General features: G+C 37.1%; 1 protein-coding gene across 1 annotated transcript in view; it reads left to right on the top strand.

Moving 5' to 3' along the window:
* VAV3 (vav guanine nucleotide exchange factor 3) overlaps window positions 1–15810 on the top strand; it is a gene marked incomplete at its 5' end in the record, with an annotated part of 160739 nt that extends 144929 nt beyond the window's left edge. The window contains 3 exons of the mRNA XM_084290678.1: window positions 3369–3498; window positions 13149–13300; window positions 15157–15810. Of these exons, the coding sequence (XP_084146804.1) occupies window positions 3369–3498; window positions 13149–13300; window positions 15157–15198 (324 nt within the window). The 3' untranslated portion in view covers window positions 15199–15810. The remainder of the gene's footprint in view (window positions 1–3368; window positions 3499–13148; window positions 13301–15156) is intronic.
* Window positions 15811–15916: the final 106 nt, after the last annotated feature.

Consider the following 15916-nt stretch of genomic DNA (forward strand, 5'->3'; position numbering starts at 1 on the left):
ACGATGCCTACTGATGTGTGAGTTCAGAGGGAGAAGGACAGAAGTTGGAGCTGTGTCAGAGAGCCCAGAAAAACTCTTGAGAGCTAATCTTCCTGGTCATGGTACACCAGAGAGAGAGTAAAGAAGCTGGATATCTGGAGAATGAGGCTGTCTAAACCGCTGATAGCTTAGAAATCCATTTTGGAATAGTCATCTGGGGTCAGTACCAACTAGTCTAAATTCCAGCAATGTGTGGCTGCTTATTCACTGTAAGCTTATTCACTATATTATGTTTAGTCCAATCAGTTAGTTTGCACTTATACTGCAGCCTTCCTGCATGTATATCCAAATTCTCTAAAGCAGTAAAGTAAAATGAAAGACAGTGCAACCTAAGAGCAGGGAGACAAGCTTTAAAACTAGGAGGTCTTAGAAATTATTTTGTTTGAATCACTGACACTCTGTAAAACAAGAACAGTCTACAAGTGGTTTAAAAAAAAGAGGGCAAATCTATGTTTTGCGTGACCCCGATTCAAATAAGTGCCCATTAGAATGAAAAGAATATAAAATTCCTGATGAAAAATGCACCAACCTGTTTCCACAATCTGATATCATTTGGCACTTAAAATCCAGGAAGTGTTTAGTGTTAGGGCTGTGGATGCTAGGGGCCTACCACTGGTTACAACAAAGAAGTGGTGGCATTTCTCAAATGCATGAAGGAGGTAGCTACTTTGTCTACGAACACTATAAATAATTGCCTGGAAACTGATGAAAACATACGACCACACTAAGATCTTGACAAAGCATGTGAGCTGGAGTTGTCCTCCTGGATAACTACTTCTGACGACGCTGTTTTATGCAGTGATGGAAATTTCAAAATAGAACTGAAGGATCAGAAATAAGTACAGTACGCAACCCCCTGGTAAAAAGGCAAAAGAAGAACGTGCATTCCATCAGAGATCTGAGAGGACAAAGTAAACTTGTAGTGTTTACACTGGAGGCCTTAAGGCCTCATTGCTACCTGTTCAGCCTTACTAACATTCAATTAGGAAAAAGTAATTTCATAACTCAGTTTTAGGATATTATAAAGGATGCCCTTGAGAGTTGAATTGACAAGTGATAGTGTAAGTACTGTTTGTGTATGCTGTGGAACCATCTGCTTTGTCCTGGATAGATGCAAGAGGAAAAAGTAATCATGGCTGGAAATAGAGAGGAACAAAAGCAGTTTGAGTAGAATTGGGAGTGGAAGAGACACAAGCCAGCAGGCATGGAAACCATGGAAAGCCATGGAAGCCATGGATTTGCAGTGACAGAATTCAGTATTGCTTTGGAAAAAATGAAGCAGAACAGCTCTTGCTTGTAGTTTTCATAGTACATTTGAAAAACTTTCATGGGAGTAATTAAAATATGCCGAGAGTGTAAAGCACACCTAAGGACATACAGTGAAAAGTCAGCTTAGAGGCTGGTGTGTGGATTACAGGGGTGTGACAAACTTCTTAGAAGCTTGTCCACAAAGGTAGGGGCTGTGGCTACTTACCTGTTTGCAAGTTTGCTACTTTAATTTGTGTAATGAGTGTGTAAGACACCAGTTGTTTCTTGACTGTTGCTAGTGTTAAAAGGAAAGGTTTTAAAAGCAACTGAATCATCAAGACCCGAATTTATTCTCAATTTTAAATTATTTTATGTACTTTGCCAATTAATAGAATCTGTCTAGTTGATATTCTTGCTATCTTTCCCAGTCCACATAATTTTCAAACTTGTGGTGCAAAAAAGGTAATAAAATAAGTTTCATACTAACTGTTTTTCCATTTATCTGGAAACCTTAATGTAAGTGCTGCTTCTTACAAATCACCCTCTTCGTTGCCTTGGTAATTTCAATGTCTTTCGTACCTGGTGTTAAGTGAAAGAAAATTTGGTTGCTGACATTGTGGCTTGCCTGCTATGCTAATGTCAAAGTAACAAAGCGCAAACAGTTCTTATTCTCCTGGCCTTCCTGCTTACTTGTAGTGTCTGGCAGTCTGATTATGAACTGTTTAAAGCAGGTGTAGATTTTACTTAGCTTTAGACTGTTTTAGAAGCATTTCCAGAGATATACAACAGCTCACAGCATGGGAAGCAAAATGTTCCAGAGTTCAGTTCAGAAGATAAGCCTCAGTCTGTTATCACAAACATATGATTTAGGCACTAATCTTGGACTAAATCATTTGGGAGTAATTTTGTTTGCTGCAATTAATATATTGCTGAACTGATGTGGGTTATTTATTTAGTTGGTTTTTTTTTTTTTTGAACTATAAGGAGTTGATTGAATACAGTACAATTTCCTTATTTTGACCCAAGTTTGGCTTGGTCAACTCTTGATTTTAGAAATCTAAACGTAAGAATGGAATGATTGAGGGAGTTAGTGGTAGGAGTGAAGGGTTTGCAGTAAATACACTGCTTTGAGATTGCATTTCTGAAGAGTGAAATCTCACAGTTGAAGTAACATTAATCAAATTAAATATGTTTGCTTATAATTGTCTGGTACTTCTAATCTTATTCCAGGCTCCTAGTACAAACTGTATGATATTGTCATTATTAGAACTGATTCAAATCTAAGCCAGTGACAGGGGTTGAAGGTTGCAAAGAAAGAACATGAGTTGTCAGTATTTTGATGTGTGCTGCCTTCTTTAGAATAGAAACTTAAGTAATTTATCTCCTTGGTTACATAAACTATGTGATCCAATTCAATGTGTATATGAAGAAATGTGGAAGTTTTTGGATTGGGCCCAAGGAAAATGTGAAATGCTGTGTTTTTTTATTATTTTTTTTAATGCAATGTGCACTATGAGAGAAAAATAATAATGACAGAGCCTTGAAACTTTCATATGGGCCATGTATCTGCACATCAAGTTGTTGCCTTATAGGCAAGCCTTACATGCCTGTTTGGGGTCTTTGTGCTTATAAATTCATTTGTGGATGAGTACCACATATTGCAAAATAAATTTGGGAAAACAGACAATTGCCATTATATACTTAACGAACATTGCCTTCAGCCTGACTGCAGAGTAGCAAATACATGCTCAGCATGGCTCAAAGGAGCAGTAAGTGTTGACTCGACTATAAAGTTCTATTAAAAAAAAAAAAGCATATATGTATCATTTTAGTGAAAAATAAGTGTTCACTGTATAAATGTGTTCCTTACTCCAGGGTAAGGATTAAATGACACGGTATTGAATGAGTTGAAGTATAAAATGAACCAACATTTAGGATACTTGATTTTTTAATATATGTGCTCTGTGGGATGTTGTATATACAAGTAAACTTATTTTATAAAACTGACATTGACTGTGCACCAGAATCTTGAAAAGGATGTGATTTCAGTTTCCAATGATGTTGTTTTTCCTTTCTGGAAGGAACTTGTAGAGTACTATAAGCACCACTCTCTCAAAGAAGGCTTTCGAAGTCTGGATACTACTCTGCAGTTTCCATATAAAGAACCTGAAAACTCATCGGGTCAAAGGAGTAGCAGAACAGGTGGCAACTGTAAGTATTTTAAATTTAAGTACTACTTTCTGTCATAAATATTACAAGGGAAAGGTACCCTTAAATATCTTCATTTTCCATTTTTGACATATAACCAATTAATATGGTAATGCCTTTAGTTAGGATTTTTTTAAGCTAAGCAGATTCAGATCTGTCAAGAGGTTTATAAACATGTCTAGCAAGTTTGTCTTGCTGCCAAACATTAAATCTCCTTGATATTCAAAAATCTATTAGGAATTCTGGTGAGAGAATAAATCACATCCTGCCTATTTTTTTCAGATATTTGCTGAAGTGTTAATAAGTATCTGTGACAATTTCTAATCCTTACAAAAGGATTTAAATAAATCAGTCTTGTAGTGCAGCTGTATGAACTAGGATCTCAATAACACCACAAATTTTGTAGATAAACCCACCCCTATTAGATTTACCGTATCATAATTACTTCTGTGCTTTCCCTTTAACCTTAGATGTTTGTTTACAGGCCTGTGTGCTTCTAAAAGTAAATGAACTACTGTACAACGTAAATAGCAATTAAAAAGTTTTGAAATTTAGAAGTAAATTTAAGAGATTTACAATGCACATGGTATCCTTTTTTCTAACACATTACATCTTAAGTGGAAGCTGGCTTGATTCCTAGAATACATGCAAGTTCAGTGTTAATGATAAAAATTACCACATGGCCCACCTCTGGAAAATATATAACATTTCTGTCGAAGAGCAAATATTGCAGTTCTGCAGACAGTGGCTGTAGCTTTGTACCGTACTACATAATACCAGGGAAATAAGAATTGATGGTGATTTTAACAATACGAAGACTCTTGTGAAAGACCATAGAGTCCAGTCTAGTCTTAGTGATGATGAAGCTGGTGGAATTATTTTCATCTGCTGCGTTTGTAAGCTTTTGTTTACTTGCTTGCTTCTCTCTGTTCTATAACATTTCTGTAGCTTCAGAGATTTTCTTCCTCCCCTAATTAAAGTGAAGATAATTTAGGATAGGTAATTGTAAGAAACCATTGTGTCTCTGTGCATTTCATTTACTCTGTCTCTGTATCCTAATTCCTCTTTATTCCTTTTGTTTCTGTTTTCTTTCACTGCTTCCTAGGAGTTCTGTCTGTTTTCTCCCTGCTGTGCTGTGTCTCAGTATATATCTGTTCTTGGTGGATTTCTGTCCCATTTTTTTCTCCCTTTACCTTGTGATCTCTGTTTGCTTTTCTCTTCCTCTTGCCATCGCCTGTGCTTTCTTCATCCATTGCTGGCTCATAGCATTGAGGCTTAAATTGTTGAGACAATAAGCCTTGTTTGGTTTTGTTTGCATTTGGTTGGTTGTTACTGAATGTGAGCAAAAACAGTTTTTTTTTCCCTTTCTTAGACCAGTTAGCGTATATCTATATTGTCCACCAACTTACTACTCTGTAGGAGCATGAGCTCAATTGTTTCATGCTTCACAGGATTCAATGGAAATGAACGTGGGATGCTCTCATTTTAGTCAAGGGGATGAAAAAGTGCATCTCTGCTACAGTAAATTTCAGCCATTTAATATTGCAAAGCGTACTGCTGAGGAAAGGCAGGTTTTCTCTTAAGCCAAACTGACCAAAAACCTCAGATGTGTGTAAAACCTAATAGATGTCCACGGTTCTCTAGCCTACCTAGATTTACTCTGGATGACACTTCAATTAATGGATTTGACAGTTTTCTTTTAAGTGTCAGCATGTCCCTGTAAACTTTTCTTAAAGCAAAATTTCCCTGATTAGCAGCCCATCTGTGAGTCATGTTGCTCAGTTTTACAACCATCCTGTTAGTTTTTACGAAGCTGATATTAAAATAACCATGTATTGAGGCTGTGTGAACCCTGCAGGACTGAAGTTGAAAAGGTGTTGATAAACTTCGGGATGCAGTTTTGTTTAAGGAAGGAAACAAGTCATAGGGCAGCAGTTGGACATTAGGGTTCACTTTGTTTTGGCCCTGAGTGTCAACCTCCACATGGATGTTTTCTTTGACCTCTTCCCATCTAATTGCAATGCAAAAAAACCCCTAGCTGTTGAAAGTGAGAGGGGCACTTCCACATTTTTCGGATGGGTAATTACTCAATATTATACTTAACACATTTTAACAAGCATGAAGTTGAAGCTAATGAATGCCATGGACTTCCTTGGCTTGAAGCTGAATTCAAGTGGGTTTTGGACTACACTACTCACGAGACAGTGTATCTGGATGTTTTAATGAGGACATGTTTTGAAAAGGCATCAGCTTATTCAAAGCAGCTGGTCTTTAGCATGTATAATTGACAGAATAAGTGGGAAAGTATTTCTGAAAAATATCAGATAAAGTACTGTAGGCTTTGGAGGAGTTGTATCATTTTCTGCAGATAAAGTCTTTGAGCTGTCCTGAAGCTGAATGGCCATAACAAATTAACTTCGCTTTCCACAGAATCACAGAACAATGTGAGAAAGGATTGAATTCATTTTTGGTAATTGTCAAGTTTTCACTTGCTCACTGAAGGAAAGAATCAAGTGGCATTTCAGTTTATTTGTAATTTCTGATATGAATCCTAACGAATAACTTTGTAACATCATATATTTTCAAGGAATTTGCTTTTCCTTTTAGAATCTTTTTTAGAATCTTTGTTCTTAGAAAAAAAAAAAAGTTTTCATTTTGTGGAAACAGCTAATTCTGCTTCCCATTTTAATTAGAAGTTCTTCTGGTCTTAGATAAGTCATCCACTCTATTCTGATACTTAATGCACACTTCTAATGTGGTTGTAAATGCTGTTAGACATTTCCTTTTCTCAATATAGAAATTCAAGTTAATTAAGATGACTTTTAATTTTTCAGTTCCAGGCTTTTCTAGGTGTACTATGATCATTTTTTTTTTTTTTCTACACAGAAATGTTAATTCTTGCATTAGGTTTGAGGAGTGATTGACCTTTTAATGAAACGAAGGCAAACATGGAAAAGAACAGTTGACATTCCTTCTGCTAAAAGAGTTCTTGGCATTTTATTCTAATCTGCTGATGCAGAGCACAACTGAGAAATCTGCATCTTTGTGAAACTTAGTTTTAAATGTACCTAAATTATCATGCCAAATGTTGAATGACTGTTTTTTATCAACTGTAGACTAGGAAGGAGGTACATTAATTACATCATTCTATGTGCATTAAATGTGTAAATGTGACATCTGTTGAAAAAGTAAAATAAAACAAATGTCACCTTAGACCATACACGGAGGCCAACACCAAAACTTTTACCAGTGACATCTAGGAAAAGGCTGGCTATCTGTAGAAGTCTTATAGGAGTTCCTTGCCCACACAGGTTTAGTGGACTAGAATTTTGCAGAAAATCAAACTGTCAGTTATATCACAGAGAGAAGGTCTGAAAAATGAAGATGTGTATGGGCAGGAAAGGACCAGCTACCCCCCCCGTGTAGTATCTAGCATGTAGTAATGTGATAGTTTTGCTCAGTGTCATCACGCTACTGTAGCAATAAGGCAGTTATCCTGAAGAATGGATGCACTGCTTGAGCAAAGGTGTCTTTTTGGTTTGCATAATGCATTTCCACACAGAGTTGTCACCTGGGGTTACTGGGTCCAGTATAAAGATGTTCCTCAGATAACCTCATGCGTTCTCAGATAATCCATTTAGTTTTAGAGGCAGAGAAAGGTTTGTTACTGTAAATGATCAGAAGGCAGTTTTTTAGTGTGCAAGAGGCCCTGAGGTATGTTTCTTTTGTATTTATTGCTTTCAGGTACTAACCCGTAGATTATGTACATGAAAATATATTTTAAATATTGGGTGTTATTTAAAGGCTAGACTCTTTATCCAGTTGAGGACAGACTTTCCAAGTGCACAGCTGGGAGCAAATATCCCAACTTATTTAGGTTTTGCATGTTATACGATGATACGGATCTGCATTGCTTCTTCAAAGGAATGACAAAATGAGAGAACAGGGCAACAAAATATAGTTCCACTTGTGGCCATTTAACTCCATTTCAACTAGTTCTGCATTTAAAAATGTGGTGACAGGTCATCCTGGGTTTGTTGGCAGTAGTGCAAATACATCTCTAACGTTCACCCGTGGAAGCTGTTACAGTAGGGATGGTTTGCTGGCTCTGCCTGGTTCAAACTCAGGCCTGTTTCGTTTGCTTGAGGTTTTTCACCCAAGTATGGGAGAACTGCAAAAATGAGAAACCCTGTTTGGTCCTTAGACAGTACCATTGAGGAATTGCTATTGATCTTAATTGTTATCAGGGCAAAAGGCTTATTTTTTTTTCCACATGCATATTATTTAGACCCCATTTCAACTGTTGCATTGACTATATTCCTACTTACTTAAGGGCATGTGACTCTACTCTTTTTGGGCTCGAGAGGAATTCTTTTATATGCATGAGTGTCTGCTTTTGTACTCTTACGAAGTGGGGCACAAAAAATTAAAAAGAAAAAAGTTATATTTGCAAGAGTCTGCAGTTTTAATTTGCTTCTCTGAAACCCTGAATGAGTGTCTTCTTTCTACCTTATTCTTTGAAAAATGCAATTGTTAAAAATTAAATCATAGATCCAAATTTTCTAGTTATTATAGTCAATTTCCTTCCAGACATCCTTAGTAGGGAACCTTAGTTTCCTTATTATCAATGAATTATATAGTTAAAAAGCTATTATTTAAATCTTGTGCCAATATTTCAATGTTCTTTTGCTTGTCTCTTTTTCTCTTTCTTTCTCTAAGCCCCCTCTTTGTTCTGTGGGTTTTCTTTTGTAACTCCTCCAGACTACAGCTTTGTTCCCCCTTCCTCCACTCCTTTCTGGTCAGGTACTGCTTTACTGCTTTTATATTCTGAATTTGTTTCTGTTTATTTCTGTGTGTCATGCGAGGGAAGGGACGAATTTAATATTTTAGTTCTTCGGAGTCCAAAACCAGCGTTATTGCATGTTACTCCTGAAGTGAAACAAAAATCAAACTCTAAAACTTCTGAAAAAGTGTTACAGTAAAGGAGTTTGAATAGCTGTTGCAAAGCTCACTAGTTGCGCCAGATTCAACCAGTGATCAATTAATTGACTATTAATTTGCTGTGTAACTGTGGCATTTATAAATTTTGTATTTTAATGTGTTGGTTCACTTGCACAAATTTAAAAATTTCAGTGCTTGTAGGTAAATATTTTCGTCCCATCCCTGCAGCAAATTGTACTGCAGAAATGTTTTAGAGCATAGTAGTCTTTTTTTGTAGAAAGTGTTTTCTTTAAATTCGGCGTTAACACGGCTATTAATTTTATCCATCTGTTTCCAAATATTGTTTTCTTGATTCTTATTTAACCTTCTTTGGCTTTAAGAAATGCAAACATTTTAAAATGGGAGTGCATAGAAATGCTTGAATTAGTAGCAGTAGCAGCACTAGTCTCAATTAATGTACCAGAGCAATTATGACCTGTTCTGGTCTCTAAGACACAGTCTTCAAAGATGTGAACTGAACTGCTGGACAATTCGAATGGGATTTTGCTAGTGGGAAGGTAAATGCCTTTGAGGAACATCCAGCAGGAGGTACTTATATAATGTAGCAGCATTCACTCCCATTCCGTGTCCTGCCTTTCATGTGCACAGGACAGAGGGACTGTGAGCTCTCCAAACCTGGACTGAGGCCAGCTCTTGCACTGGGAAAGGGAGGTGGCTGCCATGCACGAATCCAGATGCAGTTCTAATCAAAGTCTGGCTAGAAGATGTGAATTGGCGTGTTTTATTTTTGTCCCACCAAGGTGGTCTAAATTGCTTAGGGCTCTGAGGAGGATTCTCAAGGTGCGCTGTAGTTTCTAGAGGGAAGCCCATGTAGGTGGCAGCTCAGGAGTAGAGTGGTTAGTGTGTTCAGTTGTGTTGGCAGTGCCTCCAGCGAGCCCTCCCTTGATTCATGCCAGGCTCTTCAGTCACAGTGTCCTTGGCTGCTTTGAATGTTTTGGCTCTCAGGCTCACTGTTCTTTGAGTTCGTTTCTTCAGTTCCTATCTGTAAGGATGTGTCCTTATATTATAGTTCTTTTTGGAGGACAGATACTTACTCCCTTGCAGTAGTCACAGCATTGACTGAGAATACAGGCTGTAAGGCACTCTTCCAGTTAACATTTATTTACGTAAAGGGACACATCTGTAGAAAAGATGAATAGAAAGCTGTTTTGGCAGAGCTCTTTATCCTATGGTCATAATATTCAGCTAGAATGTCTGAAGCTCTTGAGTCCTATTTTAGTCACAAAGGAGTTAAGTTTTGGTACTTTATTGCAGGTGAGTACTGTGAGCATGTGGCAATCACCTTCAGGGCTGGGATAAAAGATGACCTGTCTCTCCTTCAGTTGCATGATGCTTAATCACAAAGGCACTCTTACTGGGTCTGTGTTCCATGGAGTGGGGGGGAAGTCATGAATTGGCCCACAATGACAGACCAGCAATCAAGAAATCAAGGCTCGGGGTTACTTTGAGCCTATCACACAATCCTGTGTATTCCCACATATGATTTCAACAAATAATAATATTTCTTTTTTCCCCTATGAAAAACGACTTGTTTGGAAAATTCATAAATAACTAAAAATAAGTCAGGATTCCATGTCTTGTATATCACAATGTGCTTCATGAAGTATTTCTTTACACAAGTGCAGAGTAATAAGGGAAAACACTAAGCAGTAATTCTTAATTTAAGCTTATATACCTGTTTGAGTGGTATTTCATGTCTTGATAGGCTACAATACTTTGTGTGTTCTTAGTAATGCTCTTAAAATACGCAAAAAAAAATGCTTACATTAAATAAATACTTTTTTTATAATATTTTTTTTTCCAAAAATGTATCTTCAGAACTGACCTACTTCTGCTGAGATGTGGAAGTTGGTAGCACACAAGAAGAGTTTAGCTGGCTGTTGAGCAGTACTGGAGGTGCTGCCCATGCCTGCATAATAGAGCTGAGGTTTGGTTAAACAGTTCAAGAAAATGTACGTGGCTTCAAGGTGCATGGAAGCTAATAAAAAGAGCAACCCTTGGGTGCTATGGCAGTGACCCTTGTGGAATTTAAGCACAGGCAGAAATGTGAGCTAATCCCATGGAGCCTCTTCTGTTTGCATCCTAGTGGCTTCAACATTGGACCAAGCTAGTATTAAAATTTGTTGGCAGCCCATCTATCTCATTGTCAGTGTGAAACTTGTCCAGTATGCTCCAGTGTGAGGCAAAGCTGACTGCATTTCCCTGTCTTCTCTTTCTGTTGCCTGAAGGGAAGGCTGGATTAAGCAAAACTGTATTTTTCCCATTTACAGATGTACCTTTTATTCACTTCCCTTGGATTTCTCCAGTCTGTTTTCTATTCATTCTCCCAGTATCTCCCTCCTAATATACGAGGTGTTTTTTTATGACTCCTTCCTTGATAGCTTTGTTTTTTATTGGTATTTCTTTTTTTTCTTTATATTCTCCTGTTGGGCCCTTTCTTTCCATCAATCTCTGCTGCTAATCCTTTCTCTCCTTCCTTATTCTCCCTGTACCCACGTCCTGTACCTACTTCTGTACTTGACTCAGTGTTTCTACTCCTTCCAATCCGTATGGGTGTCCTTTCTGCATGCTGTCGTCTCTCAAGATTTACCCAGGGACAGCTTGGATTGGGATTTCAGGACTGATATCTCTGTTCAAGTTTTTTGTGACTGTCACCAGAGAGATAGGGTTAATAGTTTTCCAAAAGAAACACTGGGACTTCTCCTGTATTCCCTAATTGACTGGCTTCCCTTCATATATTTCCTGTAACAAACATCTGTTATTTGAAAATCTAGATATTGGATTCTAAATTAATCTAAATTCTGCTACTTCCTGTCTCAAGGCTTTATGCTTTTGATTTTTATTGCTTTTGTCATGTTTTCCTCGCTGGAGTCACAACTTGAATAAGAGTTCTCCTCCTCCTTCTCCCCAGATCTGCCCTACTTTATTTTTCTACCCTAGTTCTCCTTGGTATTTTCCCTCTTCTCTGTTTGTCCACGCATTTCTTCCATCTGTCATTTTTTCCTTTTGTGTTTTCCCAAATTTGTTCATCTTTGCCTCGTGTTGCCTTTGTTCTTGCCCATTTTCCTCCTTTCTAGCACAAGTAGTGATACGCTGTTGCCCAGAATCACTCCCTGCTTCTGCAAATCTGACAGTGATGTTGCTGCGCTTGTAAATGGTTACTGACACTACAACCAGTAGCTCCTTTCTTATTTTCCTTTTCAAAACAATTTCTGCCTGTGCTGTGCCCTTTCCCTTCAAAATTGATTATTGAAATCCTGATAAGATATAGGACATAATATTGATGTCAGGATCTAAACAAATAATGTCTACAGCTGACTTGCGTAGAGGGGGAAAAGTATGTTTGAACTTTAACACACCTAATACATGGCCTAGATTTTTACGATAGCTTCATGCTGTAAACATGAGCACTGTGAGAACTAGATTCTTACTGGTATTTCCTGAGGACAATTGGGAGATTTTAAGAAATTGGAAATGGTTCTGAGGGGGGAAAACCATGATTTTACGTATAGTATAATGAAGCTGTCCCTCGTGACTATACAAAAAATTATTTTGAAATCTTTTCAGATGGAAGCTGGCTTGTGCATATAAATTTCTACCTACAAAGGTGTGCAGTGGAAAACTGCAAAATAAAAGGCATTAATATATGTGTGTGTGTGTTTTTTATATATCAATCCTTTGGCCAAATATTCAAATGTTAAAGTGTGAGAGTAGTAGATGTTTTTTCTAGGCTGATCATTATCTCCTAGCTGCCTCTGAGGAGGTTGAGGGGTTATTAGGACATTCTACAAGAGGGTAAAGATTTTGGCGGAGGATGTCTTCAGATGAGATTTTTTTTCCCCCTACGTTTGTTACTTTAAAATATTCTACAACTCTTTGTTGCTTAAAATATCTGTGCTTGACATTGGCAAAATCCTTACATACTGATGTAGGCTGAATATTGTAGGTAATAATTTCACTGAAACTTTGGAAAATTTTTACAAGCGTTGTTTTGTTCTTGAGAAATTTGTAGAGCAGATTCACTGGTGATTTACAGAATAAAGTCCTGAAAAGAGTGAGATTATATTAGCTGGTGTTCATGCAGGTTGTAACGAATGATCTATACAAATTCGCTGTGGACACTTTAATTTTTTTTCTCATGCTGATGTTAACTTCCAATTTGATGTGCATTAATATTTAACTGGGGAATTGTTTCTGAAGGAACAGCACCTTATTCTGTTTTGCTTCATTAGAGGGGTAAATGTAAACCAACAGTAGCTGCTAATAATTCGTTTGGAAAGAAACTAGTGACCAGTAAAATATGTTGATGCATGTAACTGGCAGCAAGTTTTATTATGAAACACAAAAATACAATAATTTCAAATGTATTTAGCAATTTGGGGGATGAAAGTTATTTTCTTATGGTTTATTAAATTTGATTTTTTTCTAATAATAGCAAACTATAACAAATCATTAATCCCTTCAACTTTTACCATTCACCGACAATGAAACCTTCTTGATATCTTTAGTGCAGATGCTTTCATATTTCCGTAAAGTTAATGTCAGTGTATGTTGTCATGAAATCATGGTCTTATATTTTACAGTAATGTTATTTACCTTATTTAGCTGTCAATTAACAAACCCTAATAATACCAACTTCTGTTTTGTTTCAGTGTTAAGCCCAAAGGTGATAGGCATTGCCATAGCCAGGTATGACTTCTGTGCACGAGACATGAGAGAGCTGTCCTTATTGAAAGGGGACGTTGTAAAAATTTATACAAAGATGAGTGCGAATGGCTGGTGGAGAGGTGAAGTAAATGGAAGGGTATGTTGTTTTTGTCTTATTTGTCTTATTTGTATTGCCTTCACTGGGGGTGATTTTGTAAAAAGGTGTGTTCCTATATTGTTGCACCTCGTGTATTTAAGAGACAAAAAAGGTTTGCATGTTCTCATCTGCTTCATAGTAGCCAGGCAGCACTCCTGCCAGCTAGCTTTCCCAGCATCTAAATTAATTGGTTATTTAATGTAACCTGCCAGGCTGAATATTTGGACAAGATTATTTGGTTGGAAAATAACAAGGATTAATAGTACAGCTACTGCTGACTTTTCTTGAAATGTTGCACATGGATTTGGGGGAGGGGAGGTCAGAACCTCAGGATCTCTTTGAGCTCCTGGTGCTGGGAGTCTGGTTTGCAGTTTCGTGCAGGAGGATTGCCACCTCTTTACTAGACTATAATGCTGTGGAATCAGCCATGGATTTTTAAGAGGCTTCTGCTTTTGATCTCTTAAAAAGAAAAAGGAAAAAAAAAAAGAAAAAAAAAAAAGGTTCCGATTAAAAAAAGGTTCCGATTAAGTGGTGTATACATTCTAGTAGTGTTTTTTACAAAGTCACTTCATGCTGCACTCTGAGACTTACCTGGCTTTGAATGTATGGAAATAAGGTTTCAGTTCTGACCTACAAAGACTATATTGTTTCAATCTTGTTGGATTGCTCCTTAATGCATATTAGTCAGGAGAATTCGGGGCTGCTGTTTACTTGTCTAAAGAGCTGAGAGGCAAGGTCAAGGAATGCCTTTTTTCTCTCCTGTTTTATAAGTGGACTGGAGGAAAGCGAACTGTATGGACACTGGAAATGAAAGTTGCAAGTCCAGTAGGAGAAGATGAGGGAGCATACATCCAGATGTAGTGCTTTAAGCAATGTAGAGATTTTTTTTTAAATGTACGTGGAACTGGTTATGATCTTAAAGTGAAAACAGGCAAAAAGAAATAAGGAAGAGGAAGTGATCACCCCATATCCTTAATGTGTCAAAGAAAATGGAGCATCCCATTCCAATGTGGCTACCTGCTTCCTAAAATACACCCTGTTGTACACTAGAATTCCTTCTGATGGCTTTCACAGCCCGGCCTTGAGATTATAAGATCTAAGATCACTGCTGTAGATACTTTGGTAATGTAGTCTCAAAAAATGCTTATGCAATCACTTGTTCCAGTTGTGTTCTAGGTTTGGTTTTGAGGTCTTTCACCAGTGTTAAATTAACTTAAGAATAAAGTCTGAATGAAAAAACAAAGTGAATAGATAAGACAATAATACGACATTGCTTCTCTGTATGTCTAATATAATCCTTATTTGACACATCATTAATTTCAGAATAGAGATAACTTTGTAAGTTATGAAGTGTAAAACAGTGATCTCTGCCTTCCGGTTCTGTTTAATCTAAAAGTCCCATTGTCAGCAGCGGGACCCAACTCCATGTAATGCAATGGAATCGGTCGCTATTTCCTTTGTAAGGTGATTCTCTCGACCTGGCCAAAGCCTGTGAAATACTTAACTTCCCATCTGCATGTTCTAAAGGTAGCAGCATCCTGTCTATAGTAAAAGCTACTTCTGCTCTTGACTTTTCTAGCTGTTTTCTTCCTAAATGCAAAGACCTACAATTTGGGCAAAGGTGTTTTTTTTCTTTCTTTTTTTTTTTTTTTTTTCCAAGTGAGGAGGCATTTAGTCTTGAAATCATCATATCTATAAGTTACTCTTTTAAAATGATTTTAGAATAATCAATCTAACTGTGGCAGGTCAGTCATGTTTAACTTTGTAATGTTATTCTTATATTTACTGAACAGATCCATTCTTTTACCTAGTTTGGCTATTAAAAAGTGTATTTTTTTGTGCTTTTTTCTTTTTAGGTGGGCTGGTTTCCATCTACTTATGTTGAAGAGGACGAATGAATTAAATTTTCCTCTGCTGACCAGCAATTTCAGGGATTGTAAAATTTAATAACTTTAAAGTGTTACTGGTCTTGTTAAGTATTTAAGCAGCAGCGTTTTTGTCTGTCTGAACCTTCCAGTCTTAATGTTGGGATTTATAATGAAATTTGTGCTGACAGAACATTACCTTGCCCAGAGCTGTGCAAGAAACAACCTGACACTTTGCCATCACTGGGGATCAGTACAAAGTCCAACCTTCGCCTTCCCAGAAGATCTCTGGAAAACAAATTTCTTTATTCTTATTTCTCCCTGTAGTACACCATGAATACTAGCTATGGCTGAATACTAGGTCTTTAGACCTTTAGAATAATAGACTTTAATAAGTCTGTTTTCTTCTAGCTAACATCTGTGATGGTACAAGGAGACGAAGGCTTACTATTCTTTATCTCTGCATGCAGAAAACAGAGTTCAGTCATTCCAGTAGGCATAGACTTGTCTTGAAACATCAAACTACCTTACTTATCACCTTCTAAACAGTTTTACACTCAAAAACAAAAAACACCTGAAGGAAACAAATGTAGTGAATATGAATAGCATTCATGCATATATAATTATAACTGAATTCTTTGAGGCCCTGCCTAAATGTTCTAACAATTTGTTTAAAGAGAGCATTTTAAAAAGGAGTATCTACAAGGTGTTGCCTGAAAAATCAATGAAGCTGGAATTCTGGAATCTTTGT

This window comes from Netta rufina, assembly GCF_964035555.1.
Source record: "Netta rufina genome assembly, chromosome: 8".
Taxonomy (NCBI): Eukaryota; Metazoa; Chordata; class Aves; order Anseriformes; family Anatidae; genus Netta; species Netta rufina.